Source organism: Phoxinus phoxinus, assembly GCF_949152265.1.
Source record: "Phoxinus phoxinus genome assembly, chromosome: 7".
NCBI lineage: Eukaryota > Metazoa > Chordata > Actinopteri > Cypriniformes > Leuciscidae > Phoxinus > Phoxinus phoxinus.
Genome location: NC_136882.1, coordinates 26,765,978 through 26,787,239, shown reverse-complemented (window position 1 = coordinate 26,787,239; position 21,262 = coordinate 26,765,978). Strand labels below are relative to the sequence as shown.

The 21,262-nt window shown below is 37.3% G+C and overlaps 1 protein-coding gene across 10 annotated transcripts in view; it reads right to left on the bottom strand.

Annotated features, from left to right (window-relative positions):
- Positions 1-7: 7 nt before the first annotated feature.
- Positions 8-21,262, bottom strand: part of LOC307001487 (phospholipase D1) — a 29,494-nt gene continuing 8,239 nt past the window's right edge. For 5 of the 10 annotated variants that reach the window (XM_079618066.1, XM_079618064.1, XM_079618070.1 and 2 more), the window contains 22 exons: positions 21,160-21,225; positions 20,450-20,508; positions 20,264-20,356; positions 19,591-19,743; positions 17,836-17,985; positions 17,487-17,570; positions 15,858-15,939; positions 15,590-15,700; positions 13,138-13,347; positions 9,202-9,364; positions 8,873-9,001; positions 8,536-8,661; positions 7,781-7,899; positions 4,580-4,693; positions 4,340-4,450; positions 2,911-2,996; positions 2,696-2,809; positions 2,342-2,391; positions 2,061-2,195; positions 1,176-1,329; positions 713-827; positions 8-478 (listed from right to left, as the gene is read on the bottom strand). In XM_079618066.1, coding sequence (XP_079474192.1) covers positions 254-478; positions 713-827; positions 1,176-1,329; positions 2,061-2,195; positions 2,342-2,391; positions 2,696-2,809; positions 2,911-2,996; positions 4,340-4,450; positions 4,580-4,693; positions 7,781-7,899; positions 8,536-8,661; positions 8,873-9,001; positions 9,202-9,364; positions 13,138-13,347; positions 15,590-15,700; positions 15,858-15,939; positions 17,487-17,570; positions 17,836-17,985; positions 19,591-19,743; positions 20,264-20,356; positions 20,450-20,508; positions 21,160-21,225 — 2,649 coding nt within the window. In that variant the 3' untranslated portion in view covers positions 8-253. Of the gene's footprint in view, positions 479-712; positions 828-1,156; positions 1,330-2,060; positions 2,196-2,341; positions 2,392-2,695; positions 2,810-2,910; positions 2,997-4,339; positions 4,451-4,579; positions 4,694-7,780; positions 7,900-8,535; positions 8,662-8,872; positions 9,002-9,201; positions 9,365-13,137; positions 13,348-15,589; positions 15,701-15,857; positions 15,940-17,486; positions 17,571-17,835; positions 17,986-19,590; positions 19,744-20,263; positions 20,357-20,449; positions 20,509-21,159; positions 21,226-21,262 lie in introns of those variants that run through there. The other 5 variants (XM_079618069.1, XR_013798249.1, XM_079618071.1 and 2 more) reach the window with 5 other exon arrangements.

The following is a 21,262-nucleotide window of genomic DNA, read 5'->3' as shown; positions in this document are numbered from 1 at the left end:
TGTCCATGTATGTTTCATTAAGAGAGTTCGGTTATAAACCTGCAGGGACAAAGGACAAATATACAGCAGAAGAATGAAGGTTTATGTACACTAAGACTGTCTGAGACTTCACAGCAACATGTAAAGCTAGCGTCTATGGATAGCTCAGAGGTAGTTTTCGCTCTACAAGTGTATGCATGCTACTGACAGCACATATAGCATCATTAGATGACAAGCATCAAAAGAGAGGGCAGCCATTACGGTTTCAAAGGGTCTATGTCCACAGCTCGATGGGCATCATTCCCTCTTTAGAGTTGAAGGAAGGGAAAAGGTTCTCCTCAGACAGGAAATACAAGGGGAATTGGACCAGAAAGCCTCGTATCTTCTTCAGTTCAGTGCAGGCCTGTGCAGGGTCCTCGGCAGCCATGCATGGGCGTGACATGTAGTCCTTCAGAATCTTATAGTTTAGGACTGCATCAGTGGGCAAACATCTGAAGACCTGCACAGAGAGGCAGTGATGGAGATACACCTGCTGTATTAAAGCATATTTATCTAATATTGGATTGTTGAAGCATTTCAATGATAAGGGAAAAGGGCAGAATCAGACCACAGGTAAACATCCGGCTCTAATATCTAAGATCAGTCTTTTCTAAAAATACATCGAGGGCTATTTAGAGCGTTCGGTGAGGAAGGTCAGTGCTGTGCTCTTACCTTTTCCGAGTGATGTATTTACCTTGTCATACACACTGGCGTTCTTGGCTGCTGTCACCATCCAGATTTCCTTGTAGAATCGGTCACTGATGGGATCACTGATGTCTATGTTGTCTCCCAGCAAGCCAAGAACAAGCCTAAAACGAGAGATTGTTTTCAGACTCCAAATTAAACCTTCTGTAATGTAATAGAGCACAAATTATTAATACATGTAAATAGGTTGAATTAGGCTGTATTTAATCTTTCACCTTAAAATAAAAACAAAATTGCAAAAATTAACACACTGGAGTACCGGTATATAGTCATTTAAACATAGTGCTGATTTAGTGTAAATTTGCTAATTTAATTTAATGTTAGTATGTGTATATATTTCTTTGCGAGATTCATCCAATAAATATCAACAATGTTGTCACATGACTGTAAAACCTCCCACTGCAAATAGAAATCCTGTTGCCATGTTGCTCACGTGTAACAGAAAAGCAGACCTGAAGCATTCCTCCCGTAGAGACAGGGCGAACCTGCCAGCCTGATAACTCTCTCCATCCATGACAGAGGGCTGGAATTCTGTGTCTTCAACAACCACAGCCATTTCACTGTCTCTCTTTCCCAGCATGCTCCTGTCATTGATGTTTGCTGAGCCTAAGCAGATCACAGATACCTATCAGACACTTTCCCTTGTCCTGCTATCATGGTTAATGCCTATGGGGAGTGTAGGATGCGTGTTCTGGATCTGTATTTCGGTGTGACCTCTACTGAGAGCCTCAAGGACATATCAGTGAAAAACAGTGGTTTCTTGTTTTTCTTCTTCAAAGCCTATTCATAAGGATAAGAGGATAATTGGAATTGATAAAGACAGACAGGATTTGAACGACGTTAATGGGATTTTAATAATGCATTTGTGTGGATTGAGGAGACAGGCGTGACTTCGCTTTTCATAAACATCTGTTGGTGTTTGTTATTCTGCTCATGTCCACACGAGATGTGTTTTGTATGAGTGCAGTGCCCCCTAGTGGCGTATAATAGTTTTACAGTTTAAAGATTTCAAACAACATGACCAGATGCGTTTCAAGATTTTGCGTTTTGTATATATGTATATGGGAAAAAAAATGTTAATATGCTGTTTTTCCAAATATACCTTAGTAGTCAGCCAGTAAAAAAAATCATATTTATCAACCACTAATCTAAATATCAAGCAAGACACCTATGTTTCAATTATAGCCTTGCTTCATTGAGCCTAAAACGTGGGAAAATATTGTGTCTTAAATTGTGTCTGAAATGAATTCATGAAATTTTCTGGCACAAATGATACCATTTCCTGAGAACGATCCAATTTTATTTTTCTATATGTGTGAGAGGGGAGATTGGCTGACCAATAATGACAGTGCAATCATCCACGATCATGAGCTTGCTGTGCACGTAAATGAGTTCAGTGACCAGACGCCCATCCAGGTCAGCGTGAGTGCGCAGACCGCAAAATGAGATGTACTTGATCCAGCAATCTGCCACTGCACAGACAAATACATACACACACACACATTTTCTTCATCCTGATCCTACATTAAAATGATGCAATCCACATTTGATGGGCATGATTTTTGCAAATGTGACAGCTATAGTCTAAATGTATATTTCTGCATACTAGTCTACTTACTCACACATTTGAGCCTCTCGATAATGGAGCGCTCCCCTCTGCACATTGTCCTGTAATGGAGAAAGAAAGGTTTCATTTCATCTACTGTCTGTCTTGCACCAATCGTGTGTCTTAATTCTCCTTCACCCGGCCAATCACATCGCTCGCTGAACCCCAGTTACCACAGCATCCTCTACTCCCCTTATCTAGCCTAGTGTTGAGCCTCCAAGCTGGGGCTGTAATTGTCTCTTGCGTCTCTCTCGTGAGTAGTGGGGACCGTTGTTTCCACATTACACACGTGTAATTTGCTGCATTTTTGCCCTTAATTGTGGCAATTTGGTGATTACAGAAGACGCATGTTTGGAGGGTTATTACCTGTAATTAAAGTACATGATTGCTTTGATGGCTTGCCCCCCCCCTGAGGAGATGTCACCTTCAAAGCCGGGCAGCAGGGGCATCACCACATAGACCCGAAATGTTTTCCTCTCCCTGTGGCCGAGTCATAAACGGAAATGAAAAGGAGTTAGGTGTGCCCATTGATGTTTTTGTGTTCAAATTCATATACAAGTGTATCTATTGTCATGATGCACCTGTATGCCCGCAGGATTCTCTCCGTGAGCGCATCTCCAATGCTGTTGTGGATGGATTTGTCAGCACAACTGATGAAGAACTGGTTCTGAGAGATAAAGAGACAAAAGGGAGAAGAGAAAGATGATGCCTGAACGACTAAAAACGGAAAATACGGCACATGAACTGCATCTGAAGCATTATGCAAGAATCACATAAATCGGTTGTTTATTCATTTTTTTTGTAGTTTCTTTTTAATACATACTATGCATGATATATTTATACTTCAGTTCAGAGTCTGTAAGATTTTTCTTATGTTCACCAAGGCTGCATTTATTTGATCAAAAATGCAGTAAAATTAGTAATATTGTGAAATATTATTAAAATGTAAAATATGTGTTTTCTATTTTAATATGTTTTATAGAATAGAAAGTTCCACAGAACATCACTTATTTGAAATATAATTAATTTGTACATACATTTTGTACACAAATGCTTGTTTGACATTTTTGGAAGGCTTATTTATTTTTTTTTACATATGAAATGACAAATAAATAACTGCGCCCCTAAAAAAAATAAAAACCTTTTATTCTGCACTCATGCCCAGGCATAGGCTCTATCCCAAATTGTGCAGCTGATGTATACTTGTTTCAGTGTTGGGGGAAGTTACTTTTAAAAGTAATGTGTTACAATATTGTGTTCCTCCCTTAAAAAAGTAACTAATTACGTTACTTAGTTACTTTTTCTGAAAATTAATGTAAAGACCTATAATAATAAGCCTAGGCTGAAGGAAATGCAAATTCACACCGGCACAGTAATGTATTTAGTATTTATTAGTGTATTGTATTTTTTTTCTTCCATACTCCGGAAGTCAGTGGAGTACATCACCTGGTTACCTTTATTTTTCAAAATATCTTTGTTTGTGTTCAGCAGAAGAAATAAATAAAGAGATTTGGAACAACTTGAGGGCGAGTAAATGATGGCAGAGTTGTTTTTTGTTGAACTATCCCTTTAACTAAAGTCATTTTTGCATTTTTGTATGGCTGAATTTTATCATCAAAGGTCTGCAGCAAAGACATTGGTTAATAAAGTGAGATAATAATAATAATACAAACAAAGTATATTTGTATTATTTCACATATTTAATTATTGCAGGTTTGCGTAATATTCTGAGTTTGCATTGCACTGTTTTTATTCATTTTGAGCAAATACTGAATCTGGTTTTGTGCTAGTGAGAAGAGTAAATGCATTCTCACATTTAGTCTAGAACTACAATGTTTACACAGCGCACATAACACCTCTGCATCTCACTCCTGATTTATATTTCAACATGGAGAGGTGTCAATGAATAAATGTAAAAGTAACTGTAGTAAGTTTAGTAAAGTTACTTGAAAAATGTAATCTGATTACGCAACTCACTACCCCAACACTGCTTGTGGTTATGTATCTTACCTCTATATAGATGAAATGTTTGCTGTTCTGGATGGCTGATACGTAGGCCAAATGAATGGACTCCTCATGGACCTTTGACCCAATAGACCACTGGCACACAGATCTCAAAACCTTGTTTGTTTAGGGGGGAAAGGAATAGAATCGCAAGGAATGACTTATCACAAAACACACATTTCTCTACAAAATGATGGATAACTTAATATTGCCAGCAGGAACTGTAATTTGGTGTTGAAATCTCACCTGAACGTTAGCCTGTGTGGATTTGCCGTGGTACTCAGCTGGCACCATGGGTGCGGAGAGAGACTTGGGCATGAGGCAGGGGTAGCACGTCACCCCCGACCGCTTCTTCACCAGCTAGCAAATAAAAGAAGAGTTGATTGGGATCAGACAGAATGCCCGACGCCGACTCCGAAATCACACCCCTAAAGAGCGCTAATTACTGTGCCACATCCAGATAGCCTGTTGGGCTGACCATCAACCCCTGCCTGCTACCTCCACTCCCCAGAGATACAGCACTTGTTTGAGGCTGAATAAAAGTCTCTGCTCCTCTGTTTAGTCTTAGACAGTGCCGCTGATTACAGTAAATTGATGGCCGTGTGTGTGAAGGGTTTCCGAAAGTAGGTTTTTAATGGCTATTGTCCTAACTAGACTACACTCAGACTGTTTTCAACTGGGCCCGGCACATGGTTCAAAGGTTGTTTGAACATGAGACAAGCTTTGTTTCCTGGGAAACAAAGGAAAATGATGTTGCCACTTGCTACCAATTATCCACATACGGGAGAAACAATATTTTTTTAGCATTTTCAATGCTTTCCATGATTTGGTCACATTAAAAACTAATGTGTTTTTCGTTCATCTAGACTTTCTGTTCTGTTCTGCTCTGTTCTGTTCTGTAAAACAGTGTTTTTAAAACAAAGCGAGAGAAAAAAAGATTTGTTCGCTTAATTTGAGTTTCTTTGGAAGTTTTATTTTACTTGACGTTTTCACCCCTCTTGAAGGAAGTGCTCGTGGTGCAAATTAGCGAGCTGTACGCCATGTCAGCTTACACTGTGGGCAAGCGGTAATCTGGGCCGTGTGGTTATAAACAGATGGTTCTCAGGCAATTAACAACTGGCATAATGTGTTGATTAAAATCCATTGAGCCCTGATGAGGGAGAACTAACATTAACTCTGCTCACGGGCTGTTGGCAGCTGCCCAAGCGATACTTATAACTCCAGTGACCTTGATAGTGAATCACATGTCTGAATCACCACGGTTCTAAAAAAAGCTTGACTTAAACTAATTCCATTTTCTTCTTCTTCGTATTACAGGTGCAGATCATAAAACACTGATCATATGGTTGGAGATGGAAAGTTCTGTGATAACAGTAGATAATAGCAAGTTAGTTTAGCACAGGTGTACAAATGCATTATTCATAAATAAAGGGCAAAAAGAACTCAGATGTTATATTTAATAAAAGGTCAGATGATAAGATACTGCAGGATAATGTATTTTATGATGTAAAATTGAATTATGTAAAATTGAATTGTTTATACAAGTTTAATTCAGATCTCATGCAAATATTGTTATTATTACAGTATACAGTATAATACCGGTCAAAATATTATAGTCAGTAAGAGCTTAATATTACATTTTAATTTATAATACTTTTATTCAGCTTTCAAAAGTATTTTATTCATAATTTTAAGTACGTATTAAATAGATCAAAATATCAAAAGTGACAGTAAAGACATCTATGTTTCAAAATATTTCTATTTCAAATAAATAAACAGTTTTCAACATTTGTAACAATATGAAATTTTTCTTTTTTGATTTCTGAAGGATCATGTGACACTAAAGACTGGAGTAATGATGCTGAAAATTCAGCTAGATTTACATTACATTTTAAAAATATATTCAAATAAGAAAATAGTTACTTGCTTAAGAGACATTAAAAAACCTTACCAACCCCAAACTTTATGTATATATACACTATGAAAAGTCCTGTAATATATCTCATAATTCCATCCACACAAATCACTGACAGGATTGTTCCCACTTCGAAATACTTTCTTTGTTGTGAATGTGACAAGTGGTGTTCCCTAATCAACAGCAAAAGATATAAATGAGAGTGGTCTGTCTTTGAGCCGTAAATTCTCATTTCCACTAAACACCTCATCAGAGGCATTCAACTTTCTTTTGTTTGTCCTCGCCTGCCGCACACACACACCTGGCTTCCTCTCCTTTAATTATTCACCAGCAGAGTGTCTGATCGGTAGCCAAGCCTGAAATATGACTGGCATAATCCAAAGGAAATCATACAGGCCTCAAACCAATTCAATTACTGAACAATCAAAGTAAAAAGGCCTCTAATTGCTCTAAAAGGGGGCTGGGAGTACGGGCGGCCATTGAATGCTGACGGCATTCAGAACAGGACACAATGAGCAACTGCAGGGGGTGCTAAGCTCAAGCTAATAAAGATGGTTATTCAAACACGCTTGAGAGAGGCTGGAAACCTCGGCTTCGTGCACGCGCTCTGATCTTTAGTTCTTACAATTAGAGTTCTGAATGGAGGTGGTATTTGTGCACCTTCTAACCATTTAAGAAAGTGATTTTTCTGGACATTCAAGAGGATATGCTTTATAGTCAGACTGGCCAATACACCTCGCAACACTCTTATAATAGATATGCTTTTAAATGTAAAACTCCCCCAGATGAAAATGATGTTGCTCATAGGTTGTTCTTTCAGCTCAGCAGGTTCTCATTTCTGATGTTTTACTCAAGAGATTTCTTCCAAAGTTGTTTAAAAAAGAGTAATTTAGGTAGAGTAAGAGTAGAGTTATGAAATAAACTCGGATCTTATACAGCTCAGAACATTTGTTCTTGAAAGAATCTGATGCAAATATCTTGAATCTTGATATCTTGACAATTCTGAGCACAATTTGGGACACACTTTTCTGAAACTCTCAGGATTTTTCTCAGGATTTCATTTGCATTTAATCTTTTTGTTCACAAGAGAAGGACTAACGCTGCGTCCGAAATCGAATACTTCCCTATATAGCATGCGAAAAACAGAACACCAACAGAGTAGTATGTCTGAATACACAGTATTTTAAAAACAGTAGGTGAAAAGTTCCCGGATGACCTACTACTTCTGGCGAGATTCTCAAGTGCGCATTCGATGGACACGTTACTACCCCACAAGAGGCCACAAGAGAGGATTTATGAATGGAAGTGAAGCGACACAAGCAACTAATGCTGGTAGGTCACATGATAATGACAACATGGTGGATGTAGTTTGTGCGGATTACATTCATACCAGTAAGTTACACATACTCATACTATACAAAATGTACTTTTTAATGGTCGTGAAGTAGGTTCAAATTCAAATGTAGTGCCTAATCAGACCGTACGCGATTTCGGACGCACCGTCAGATAGCCAAGAACATAATACCTCCTACCTTTGTAAAGTTCCACCTCTGAATGAAATGTCGTGCAATATCTCTTGCAGCTTTCCCATGAACCACCACCCCAATATCATGCCAGGGCATCCGAGGCGTCTTATACCTGTCAATGAAGTCTTAACCAGAAAAAGAAACAACAAACAGCCGCTATAATGCATAATAACATTAACCAAACCATTATACAGAGATGACAGGCAGGCCTTTTGAAGGCATCCCAGTGTGGTCTTTTCTCTTCACCGTCTTTGACAATGCACAGCCATCTTAGAGTATTTCACTACATTCATCTATCAGACTCCTCCATTCTCCTGCTGTGTCCTACCCAGTTGGCACTATGTGCAAAACCAGGACTTCACATTTACAAAGCAGAGATGCAAAAATAAAGTTATCTCCCTCTGGCAAGAGAATAGAGCTGGGGAAATAACCCCATACTGACTACAGAATGGGATTGTTGGAAACGACTTCTATGTTTTCTTTCCCTCACTCCTGTGTTGGAGAGATTGCTTCATTTGATGAATTTGACTTAAGATATCAAAGAATGTGTAGTGTCGTTGTCATTTTTGTCTCTTCTGCTAGGTTTTTGTCTTAAGGCCTAAACCTTCACTGTTTCGAGAAACACCGAAATATGAATGTGTCCTGATATTTTTGTAATGCAAAATAAAATAAATCAGCTGAGGTCTACATTTGAAATATTTTGGCTGTGGTTGTGATATTACAGATGTGCACCAGTCGGGTTTAATTCAGCTGTTCCGTACCATCAAAAGGCTTGTTGAGTTTGACCCAGTCTTTGAGGATGAAGTTGCAGTAGTCTTTGCCGTGCCAGAAGCGAGTCTCTCCACAGAGTTCAGTACTGCCTATGTAACTTCTCAGGGAACTGGTCTCTAAAACAGATCGACATTACACAGATGTAGCAATTCATATATTTATAAATGTAAAGATTGATTAGTTCTCATAGCTGTGTCATTCAACGTCAGCTTAGGTGAATGAATAATATGGTTTAGTTGTGTATGAATACTGGATTTATGTGTCAATATATGCATGTCGTACATACAGTATGTGTTTGGTTTTAATGCATGTGTATTGTGTACTAACCATAAGGCAAAGGGAGAGAGTGATGCAGGCCGAGATAGTATGAATCGCTGGAATGCAGAGACGAGCTCTTGGTGTAACATTCCCGAGTGAGAGGTGTCCTGGAATTAAGACTATTCCTACTGTGATGTTCTACACACAGAACACAAACACAGTCTCTGTTATGTAATTAATTGCAGCACTATCGGCACCAAACAGAATAACAAAATAAACTAGAAATAAATCATCTTTATAAATGTCTAGATAAAATCAAATACAAAATCAAATAAATAGAGAGTATTTAAAATATAATCATATCTATATAACAATTTATTTTGTTGAATTTCTCTTACTGTTTTCTCCCTGTTCCTCCTCCTCTATGGGCAAAGTGAAGCTCACACAGATCTCACCTGGATCCTCCACTGAGCCTGAATCTCCTCCTTCTCCAGTCTGAATTTCTTCAACTATCAAATTAAACTTCATCTCCTCGCCCTCCTCCACCGTGGCAACTGACTGCTACAGAACAGAAATGAACACGTATTAAACATAGATAAGACAGAAAAGACATATGTTTAGCTATTTACTAAGCTTATTCCTGCATCCTGCTAAATCTTGTATGCAACAAAAATATGTACATGGCTGGTGATAAAAAATGTATTAGTAAAAATGAAATGATACTATTAGGTTCATATATTTTGAACTGAACTGCTGAACTGCTGTGAGAAACAGTCTCAATTTATCAAAAAAGTAGACCTTAATGACAAATGAATTTGCATGAATACAAATATACTTAATTAATATGATAATAATAAAATACATTTAATTTAAAGCTGCAGTCCGTAACTTTTTCAAAATGTACAAACTGTACGTATTAAGCGAGTACATCATGAATCCATTTTCCAACCCATGTGTATGTCTTATCCTGAATCCCTACGGTACACCTTTAATAAGTGTTTATATTCAGACTAGTTTAGACTGGTTTGGGTCGCACCACTGCAGAGTAGCCCAGTACCTGCGTGACTCATCATAGACACAAACAAAAAGAAGTAGCTCCGCCTACTATGTTCTTCCGCAATACGTATGCAGTTCTGTTTATTAACCCTATAGCTCCAAAAGTTAAGAACTGCAGCTTTAAATTTCAATTTTAAAAATGTTAAATAAATACTATTTAGTTTAAATGTATAGAAATTGCAATCACACAAGAAGAGTAATAACTATCCATTAAATTATTAAGCATAAAAGGATAGTTCACTCTAAAAATAATAAAATTATATTATAATTTACCGTACTCAACCTCATGTTGTTCCAAACCTGAATGAAAGGAGGTATTTTGAGAAATGTCTGTTTTTTATTCATACAATGGAAGTCAATGGTCACCAAAACTATTTTGTTAGCATTATACTTCAAAATAACTTCATTGGTGGAGGAAAGAAAGTCAGGTGAGGTTGAGTAAATTATGACAGAATTTTAATTTTGGGGTAAACTATCCCTTTAACTTAACTAGAACATTTCATTTCATTTTGGAAATATTACTTTTTTCCCATGACTTCTCCATTCCTTACACATTAAAAATGTCTAGTTTATTTGATTATTGTGAGAACACTGATGCTCTACCACAAATAGTATACCATATGGGCACTTTTAGTATACTATTTTCAAAATCTCACATGTATGCAATGTCTGGGCTGTCTGCCTGACTTGATTCAGTATCTACACTGTTTAGTATTATTTAAAAATGGATAGAGACATTAGTCTCTCACTGGTGCACAACAGAGGGCCAAAGAACCAAGACCATCTTTTTCTTCACACATTCTGAAAAATTCAACAGTGAAAAGGTCCATGTTATCTATGTGGCTGATACAGTATATCGGGCTAGCTGTCAGCCTGCAGTACGCAGAGAGTGGTAATGGCCACCCGTGCGGCATCAGCCCAGGGAAGCTATGACTTAAACGATAGTGTAAGTGACTCCAGTCTGCTGAGCGGAGTCTGAACGAGGGTAAAATGCCCTCTGATGTGTGCGAGTTAATGGCTCATGGGGGATCATAGTGCCCTCGACTTGACAAATGGCAAATGTCAGAGCACTATTCTCCTGGTGGGCATAATTTTATTAAGTGCAAATATCACTGTGCTCCTTAGGAGACGTTTTGAAAGGTTAGACCAACAGCTGTAACAGTTTCATGTATATTAGCAAAGATTTTACAGTTGAGGAGCCCCGCATTGATAGATACAGTCACTCAAGCATGCAAAGAGAAGCCCCTTAGTAAATGCAATAAGTGCCTTCATCTGAAGGGTTCAAATCATGTTTATTTAAAAGCTCAGACCCATATTTAATGACACAACGGCAGGCAGGCAGGTAGGCAGCAGGCCGGGAGAGGTGGCATATAGACGAAATCAAGCTCCCATTTAGTGGCCCCAGTCATTTGTTGACTCACTCATCCATGTAGGGCCTTTATGTTTAATGCAGCTCTCTGGGGGGAAGGAAAGGCCCAGCGAGAAGGACTGGAATTATCAACCGCGGGCCCTTCAAGGGTGCCCCAGATGCTCCGTAATTGCAATTTTACGTTTGCTCGTTGGGAAAAGAAAAGAATAAGAAGGCAGAGGCCCTGAATCACCAGCCGCAAAATCAATCCCAGTAAGCATACAACTGAAATGCAGTCTGGACCAGTCCTTTATGATCACCATTGTTAGAACAGCTATACAAAATATAAATAACTACAATTGTAAGTCAGGTTAGCGGACGATGCTTTCAAGTATAAATCACAAATCAATATATAACATAACACAGATAAATACGTAGTGTCATTTACATGACATTTTGTTAATGAGCAGGTTTAAATTGAGTATTTTCATAAATTGTGAAAAGCACTATATACAAATAAAATTGAATTGAATCGGCGCATTAGTCGACATGTTTAGAGGAGGCTTTAGCAGGCGTCTGTCAGGTGTGTGTCGACTTCCCCCATTGAGTTCTTTGACAGATATCAGAAACACCCAGCTGGCAATAGCATGGCATGTTGACAAACATTGCAAAGCCACTGTGGGCTATCACTCGCAATGGGTCACATTTACAAGTTTATTCCTGTCCAATTCACTTATGCCTCAGTGAAGAAGTGATATCATCTATTTCTGATATAGCCTACCCTCTCTATGTATATAAATCCACATAGGGAATAACAAGGATTATATTTTTAATATTTGAATCCAACAAATATTAATCTCAAAATCATCAAAACTTCATTGCTCACACTTTAAGTTGGTTTAATCCATTATTGATAAGAGGAATAATAACTACATTTTTAAATTTTCTGATCAAAATGCAAGTTGTGTTTCCCTGTGATAGGTCATTCAGAGTAGTTGCTATTGGATAAAATTTTACAAGATTCGATATGTTACAGAATGTGGTGTAACACTGCTAATCACACAATGTTTTTATTTACACATGGTTACGCAGGTAAACAACGCGTAGCATCAGTACGTCACTGTTCGCTTCTAAAACCTGTGGAAACATGCAGACGGTTTGCGACAGTTTCCAGTTTGCCTGGCTAAGAACTGGCCAAGAATGGGCTCTGGCTCCAGAACGTTAACTATTCTGGTGGAAAAGAGGTATTACTGGCCTCAAAATGCTCTGACACTGTGAGACATGGGATTTTTTCCCCCTGTTTTATTATCCACTAGGTGAAAATATCAAGTGATAATAGTCAGGTAAAAGTCCAGTCCTACAAAGTCAAGTCCCTCAAAGGTTTGGGGTCAGTAAGATTTTTTTATTTTATTTTTTTATGATGATGATGAAATTAATACTTTAATCTAGCAAGGATGCATTACATTTATCAATAGTGACAGTAAAGACATTTATAATGTTACAAATTCAAATAAATGCTGTTCTTTTAAGCTTTCTATTCATCAAAAAATCCAAAAAATGTAAGGTTTCCCTAAAAATATGAAGCAGCACAACTGTTCTTATCATTAATAATAAGAAGAAATGTTTTTTGAGCACCAAATCAGAATATCAGAATAATTTCTGAAGGATAATGTGACACTGAAGACTGGAGTAATGATGCTCAAAATTCAGCTTTGCCATCACAGAAATAAATATTTTCACAATATTACTATTTTACTATATTTTTAAACAAATAAATGCTTTTGTGAGCATAGTTAATTTTTTTCTCTTACTGACCACAAACTGTAGATTATTACAAGTGAAGAATGGTTAATGAGATGAATAACTGTATGTAGAATACTAATAGTGATTTTTGCCTCAGAAAGTACCACTAATAATAGTGATGTCTTACATGAGTGAGGCTGGGGGATAGAGCAGGACTGTGCTGAGGGCTTCTTCTCACACTCCCCACATCAGTCAGTCGGTGTTGGGAATCATCCCATCTTCCGTAGGCCAGGTCAATCCCTCCCAGGAAGGCCAGTGACTGGTCAATCACCACCGACTTCTCATGGTGAGCCCAGAGCAATGCAGTGGAGGGCATGTGATCAGGGTGTCGGATGACCTGTCAATCAGTAGAGATGGACAGCTTGTCAGGTTCATTTTCTCAAATGCACAAGGCATTGGGAAATACATTATTAAAGAAGAAAAAAGACGGAGGGTGTGTTCAGAATACTACAATTCTGCTCAGTCATTTCTTGTATGTTTGTTATGCACAACGCTAAAATAATATTTATACATTCACAAATGTTTAAAAGTTTAGGGAACGTTTTTTTTTTTCAACAAGGAACATTTAATTGATCAAACGTGACCGTAAAACATTTCTAATGTTACAAAATATTTCTATTTAAAATAAATGCTGTTCTTTTGAACTTTCTATTCATCAAAGAATCATGAAAAAAAATGATTAGGTTTATATTCAGCAGCACAAGTGTTTTCAGTGTTAATAATAATAATGAGTGTTTCTTCAGCACCAAATCAGCCTATAATGATTTCTGAAGGATAATGTGACACTAAAGACTGGAGTAATGGCTGATGAAAATTCAGCTATGCCGTCAAAGAAATAAATTACACTTTAACATATATTAAACTAGAAAACATTTAAATTGTAATAATATTTCACTGTATATGTCAATGTTTTCACTGTATTTTTGGTCAAATAATTGCAACCTTGATGAGCATAAAATCTTTAAAAAAATATAAAAATCTTACCAACCCCAAACTTTTGAATGGTAGTGTACAGTACATGAAATACAAGTACTTCTGAATAGGTGCCAAAATATACAATATTCAATCAGAACATATACGAATGTGTGGATTGCCTGAAAGTTATACGCACTCTAAAAAGTAATTCAGGGGACCCGTTACCACAACTTAATAAATGCATGGTTGCAAGTAAAAAATTCTAATTTATTGATTTAATTAAACTATTTTGTCGACATGATAACGGTGATCATTACATTAACTTAATATTGTAATATAAACTAAAATGTTTGCTCTAAGTTACTCCAACTTCATTAAAAAAAATTAATGAAATTGTCTGGAACTTGGTTGGTGGATTTTTAGTTCCCAGCATGCTTTGCATAAGACCGTATAAGGAGAATTGAAATTAATTAATTTTTTTTTTTAGTGAATGGAAATACCTATTAGGGTTTAATGATGTTATTTTTTACATTTAAAAGAGTTTCTGTAATGCTGCATCTTTTGTGGTTTCCATTTTGCAGAAGAGTATACGAAATTAAGTAAACACTACGTTGACTCTATAAGCAATGACTGCCAATTGCCAGTGACAAGTAATTTATTACATCACATTACATTAAATTACATTACACATTAACTTTAGAGATAAGTTACATTTAGTATGTGCTATAATAGCTGTGGATTTTAACTGAAATAGATCAGATAAATTGGTTCCAGGGCTACAAACCAAGTAGTTAGAGTGATTTTTTTGAGTTTGAAGTTCCTCTAACTCAGTATAGTTTGTTGGTTGAACATAATTTAATTAAAAGTTGTCATAACAGAAAAAAAAATAGTTGAGCCAAAACATTTTTTAGAGTTTAACTTTTGTCAATTGACCAAATTTGGGAGCTAAAGAAATACAGAGGGCTCTCAGCCAAAAATAACACCACAATGTAAATGGTGTCAACTTTTGTGCGAAGCAGCTGCGTCTCCACCAGCTTTGGCAGAGCCTCCAGAGGACGCCGCCCCTGGCAGGTGTTTCTACACCAGCAGGGCCCAGGAATACCTCCACCCAGCTGCTTTGCCGCACACGTCCTTGGGGTGTGGATCCCAAGCCACTTCCCAGTGTCACTCCTCTGCCCAGACTCAACCAGCGCTCCAATAAGATAATGTGACGGCATGTCAATCACACACCGGCCTGGGGTGCCACGGTGATGAACACCACAGCGCTATGGTGCCAAAGAAGCTCTGTGGCACCAGGGGAGGAAGCAGACTTGCAGCCCCAGGCTCTTATAGAAATAATCGGCAAGGGAGAACCTGACCATCTTCAGACACAATCCGTAGGGTTCCCAACAGAGTGATCCCCGTCATTCTACTAGAGAGTATTTTGGCAATGTCCAAACACGATCTAAGTAACATGCTACTCCTGTGTCTGGAGGGGAAGCAGTGGGCACAGTAGGTGTTCTTGTGCTTTCTATGATTTGATTTGATCGAGCCTTAGTTCTTGGAGAGATATGGGTAAACGTAAGAGTGGGAAGCTGATTCGGAGGGACGGGTCTCCTCTGTAATACTGTCATTTCTGGGCATAATTCTGCTTTTGACAATGTTTGACATACTGATCGACTCACCCTGATGTTAGAGTGAAGTCCCATCAGGGTCTTCTTTGTGTACTCGCTGTTGAGACCCATCACTACCTCGACTTCTTTGTAGAGCAGGACAAAGATCTTCACTCCTTGTTGCTGAGTTGACAACAGACAAAATGTTGTTAAAACAACGTTCAAACTGGGAAAACCAAAGAGAACTGGGTGAACTGTGAGGTGCAACACAATATATGGATGTGTGAGATGTAAAATTAAACTGGCTGAAGTCCAGATTTGAGCAGGTGTTCAGACTCACTGCTTTTCGCTTGAGGACATGGTCTAATCTCCACATGTTCCCATCTACTACTGGTCGTTTGAGGAAGATTTCTGGGCTTAACCTGAGGGCCATATCAAAACCAATCAACTATTAAACAATTTCCACACAACTTTCATTCTTTATTCCTGTCATATTTAAGGCATAATTCACCCCCAAATGTATTTTTTGTTATCACATACCTTTTTTTTTTTGTTATCACCTTTCAGCCTAACATTGTCCCAAACATTTATGGGTTTCTTTATTCTATCAAAGACAATAGGTGAATTTGTTTAAGAACGTCCTGGCCAAGAATGTGTTTTGGTCTGAACATTGGGGAGTGAACCATTTTAGTGGGGTCCCAGGGCATGCTCCCTTTGTTTGTTTGGTCATTTATTTATTTTTGCAAAATGGTCTTTTGTGGTATCTTACACTCATGCAAAGTTGGTTGATAACATAACTGCAATAAAGTAATAGCCTAGTTAACAATTACTTGTTTACTTAAATATTATTTAAGCATCTGGACCCTTATCAGTTTGACAGAATTTTCTTCTTTAAAGTTCCATGGGAAGTCATACTATTTTTACTTAACATTTTCATATATTGAATTTGTTTATTTCCTTCTCCTTAACAGTTCCTCAGGCTCTTAATGATTTTGGCTCTTGGAGTATCTGGCCAGGTTTTTCCTAATATTAGTCATCATTACACATTTTACACATGGGGGAAACTGATTGTTTGCTCAATAATTCAAGAATGTCCAGACTTTAAAGCTTTTCTTTAAATATTCTACCTAGTACTTGCCTTTATGAAAAAAAATGTAGCATTTGTTATAATAAAGTTACAATTACAGGTAAGACCATTGATGGATCCTCATTAGGCCAATGTTGACATACTAGGCCAATAAAACATGATAAATTATAATACTGGTGGTAATAGTTTAAAAAGCTTTCTAATTTATGTTGGTGCAAGATGGTTTTCTCCTCTTTTCATCAGTCTTTTTGGTAACACTTTATTTTGATGGTCACTTTTTAACATTCTGTTGACTATATAGGTAACTCTCATTAGAGTTTTAGTAGACTGTCTGCTTAATATCTGCTAACTATTTATTGTGATGCTCCTCCAACAGACATTCTACTGAAGTAACATTGTAACTACTGTATATGTCAACTTATTCTAACCATAACCCTACCAGTGTAATACTACTAACACTCTAATGAGAGTTAGTAGACAAGTGTGACGTTACTTATCAACAGAATGTGTTAAAAGGACCATCAAAATAAATTGAAACCATCTTCTTTTAGTTTATGTGGCTATTTCACATCATGTTTGACTGTCTGGGTTTCTCATTTTATCATCGCCGTAGCGTCACATTGTGCTGATAATTTGGTCCATTCAGTTCAGGCGGGAACTTAGCGCGTATAAAAGCTCTGAACGCACGATGTATATAATTAATTAATAGCTTAAATCATTTTAATTAACCATGGTATAAACATTGGAAGGGTTGTACTTGCCAGTTTTGGTTAGCTACTGGTTATTGGCTACCACTGGCCTACATTAAGCGGTACGACATTGCTCATTTAATTGTAAAAGCTAGGACCATGGGAAGTAATTGATGCTGATTCTAATCTGTACCACCAGGCTGTGATGAAGATTTCCTCCTTTGCTCCTTCCAGGGCATCAGCTAGGGCATCAAAGTATCCAGCTGCGTTGACAAACCTTCAAAAGGAGCACAGGGAGCCACGTTTAAGAACTGTGTCAGGTTACTTCACAGAGAGAAAATGTTCTGGTAAGTGTTGCTCACATGTTGACATAAAAAGAACAAAGAATAAGGGACTAGTTGAACTTCTGAGATTAATGTAATATTTAAAATTAAATTAAATACTGCACATTCAAATTTATTTAGAAAGAATTAATTACGTCCTCTATAGTTTTAATTGGAGTATTATATTTAGGTAATTATTGTGCATGCATAATTCATCACCATTTTGAAGTAGTGTTTTCTCTAACAGGTGTAAAAGACCCATGGCGGTTTTCCCTCAGAAAGTCCTGTCCAAACATTTGAGAAAACTCGTCTATGGAGTGTCCCCACCAACGAGCCTGCCTATATGTGGAGCATTTGATAGTAAGTGCCCTGTCAATAAAAAAACAAAACAAAAAAATATTTTTTAAACAAGATAAGGCAAGGCAAGGCAAGTTTATTTATATAGCACATATATAAATTAAAAATAAATGAATTTAACTTACAATTATCTTACAATTGTATTAAGATAAGACTTGGTTATAGAGAATACTGTAAATGCTGAAATAAGTTTAGCTTTACCCCAGTGGAAAACAGTTTTTCATCGTTTTAAAGCAAAATCCCTCAAAAAAAAAAAAAAAAAAAAAAAAAATATATATATATATATATATATATATATATATATATATATATAGTGTAAATATAATATAATTAACTTATTTAACAGTACACACACACATACACACACACACACACACACACACACACACACACACACACACACACACACACACACACACACACACACACACACACACACACACACACAAGGGTGTTTTGCTACCCTTGTGAGGACATTCCATAGGCGTAATGGTTTTTATACTGTACAAACTGTATATTCTATCCCCTTACACTGCCCCTATCCCTAAACCTACCCATCACAGGAGACATTCTGCATTTTTACATTTTCGAAAAAATATAATTTAGTATGTTTATTAACCTATTCCCCTCATGGGGACCGCTGGCTGGTCCCCACAATGGAGGTGATTTCAGGTTTTACTATCCGTGTGGGGACATTTGGTTCCCACAATGTAATATAAACAAAAGCACACACACACACACACACACACACACACACACATATAGAATACTGTGCAAAACTAGGCACGTTAGTATTTTCACCAAATAAAGAGATAAAAAGGTTTTATTCCAGTTATTTATATATTTTGCTGTAGTGTCAGTAGGAAATATCAGTTTACATTTACAAACATACCTTTTGTCATTAATTGTAACAATCCAGTGAGATTTTTGTATGCACAAGGAGTCTGACAACAGCCGGCATGATCTGACCTCAACATCATCGAGTCCATCTGGGAATACTCGAAGAAACAGAAAAAAAAACGGAGACAGACTAAATCCAGAAGAACTGTGGCAACGTCTCCAAGACGCTTGAAGAAACATTCATGCAAAGCAACAGTAGTTTTAGGAAAAGTTTTAGGTACTTGTGTAAAAATGCTGTAATATATTTTATTAATTTGAATTTACTTATATAAACTTTATTTCAAATAGATTTTATTTACCAATTAACTACCATTAACTAAATAAAATCAATATTTAGAGTGACCACCCTTTTGTCAATACAGCTTTTGTCTTAGGCACTGTATACTTGCATATAGTTTTACAGGTAGATTTGAAGGTACGTTTCTTCAAGTGTCTTGGAGATGTTGCCACAGTTCTTCTGGATTTAGTCTGTCTCAGTTATTTCTGTTTCTTCATGTTGGCTAATCCTAGACAGACTCAATGATGGTGAGATCAGATCTCAGTGTGGATCATGCCGGCTGTTGTCAGACTCCTTGTGCATTCAAAAATCTCTGGATTATTACAATTAATGGAAAAAGGAATGTAAAGAGAGAGAGAGAGAGATTTTAAAAGCATGTTATCTAACAATTACTGCATGATGAATTATCTGCAGTATAAAACACATTTATCTCAACCTGCCTGCAAAGATTCTCAATAGTGACTCCGTGCCTGACTCCGGTCTCCCGGGTCCCAATTTTGATGTGAAATCCCTTATCGTATAGAATCACGGTGCCTACTTGGCCATCCTCTGGCCTCATGTAGAGAACAAAGGAGTCTTTTACCACCAGCCATCTGAAACATGAAGCAGTCACCACATGAGAGCTAAAACAAGGGGGAGAGCCATTCTATCAGCTGTGCGAAAACATCATAATAACCTAAATAAGTAAACAACCGCAACAGAAGACATGCCACAACCCAAAGGCTCAGCGAGGCCGCAATCCGAGGAGCAAAATTCAATTGGGGCAGAGTCTTCTAGTGTTTGCTTTTAAGAGCTATGTGAATTATGTAAGTGTAATGTTACTGTAGTTGCTTGTCAAAGAAAAAACAATAACAACCCCATCTGCACAGATGAAGTTCAACATCAGCATCTGTTATTCACCAGTATTCATTTCAGGGCTTGGTGTTCTTACTTATGAAACCAAGAGACGGAGATCACACACTATTGATTGAAGTGATTTTCTCAGAAAGATAGTATGTTCTGTCCTCACGATGTGAACAAAGGTGAAAAATAAAAAGGTTGGTTTTCGACACAGTATTATGATTTCCTAAAAAACATGATTTCCTGAGTAAATGAATGTAGAAGAGCTCTCACCTTTTGGACCACCGGTAACAAACGCTGTTGGACCCGCACCAGTAACATACGGGGAATGTGTTTCCTCCTGATTTCTTTAAGATCAGACCTTCACTTTTGTTGAGGCAAATAAACAAATAAATGAACAAATACTAATCAAGCCAAGGATTGTTTTATTGTATTTTATGTTACTATGTACATTCTTACATTCCTTTTGGTCCCAGATCCTGAATAAATGAGATTTGACTCACTTCCAAAAATTCAAGCTGAAATAAAATGCAGTTAGCATTATTAGCATCAATAAGCCTCAAAGCAGCTTTATGGAAAATGTGTATGAGCCACACACAAGTTACTTTAACATTTGCTTATCATTATTTCAGTTAAGCATGGTTCTTTATGGTGACTAAAATGAACCACAAATTGGCTTCTGCTTTGTACAGTCCAGTTCTACCTTAATAATTAGTCAGGGAAGTGTGAGGTGAAAACTGAAGCAGGGGGAAATGTTTCTGGGTACAGGTACTCTTTAATTAGCCCTGCAAACCATTGCTAATTATGTGACTGTCAGAGAATTAGCCTGTGAAGCACTGAGCTAAGTGTGGAATCACCTCTCAGAGGCGTTCTCTACAAAAGAGCCTGTTTTAATGAGTGGGAACACAGCAGGTAGAGTTCCTTCCAGAACCTTCATTCTGCCATCATGTGACACACACAATGGTAATGGAACCATTCTTTTTTATGCTAGGGCTATTGGCAGACAATAGTACTGCACATAGATTATATGAGTAAAGTTGTATTCATTCTTTGATCATTCAGTATCATTATATATCATGACAATGACATTATATTAGCATGAAATGGTACTGCCACGGTACTTTTTCGTGAGGGCAAATACAAGGAAAAAAGTTTGAGCTGTGACGTACCGTTGTAGGATGTGTCCTGTATAAAGGCCTTTTCAATATATTCCTCAGGTAGTCCTCAAGTTGCAACTGTTAGAACAAAACGAAGATTTAAACACCAGAAAGA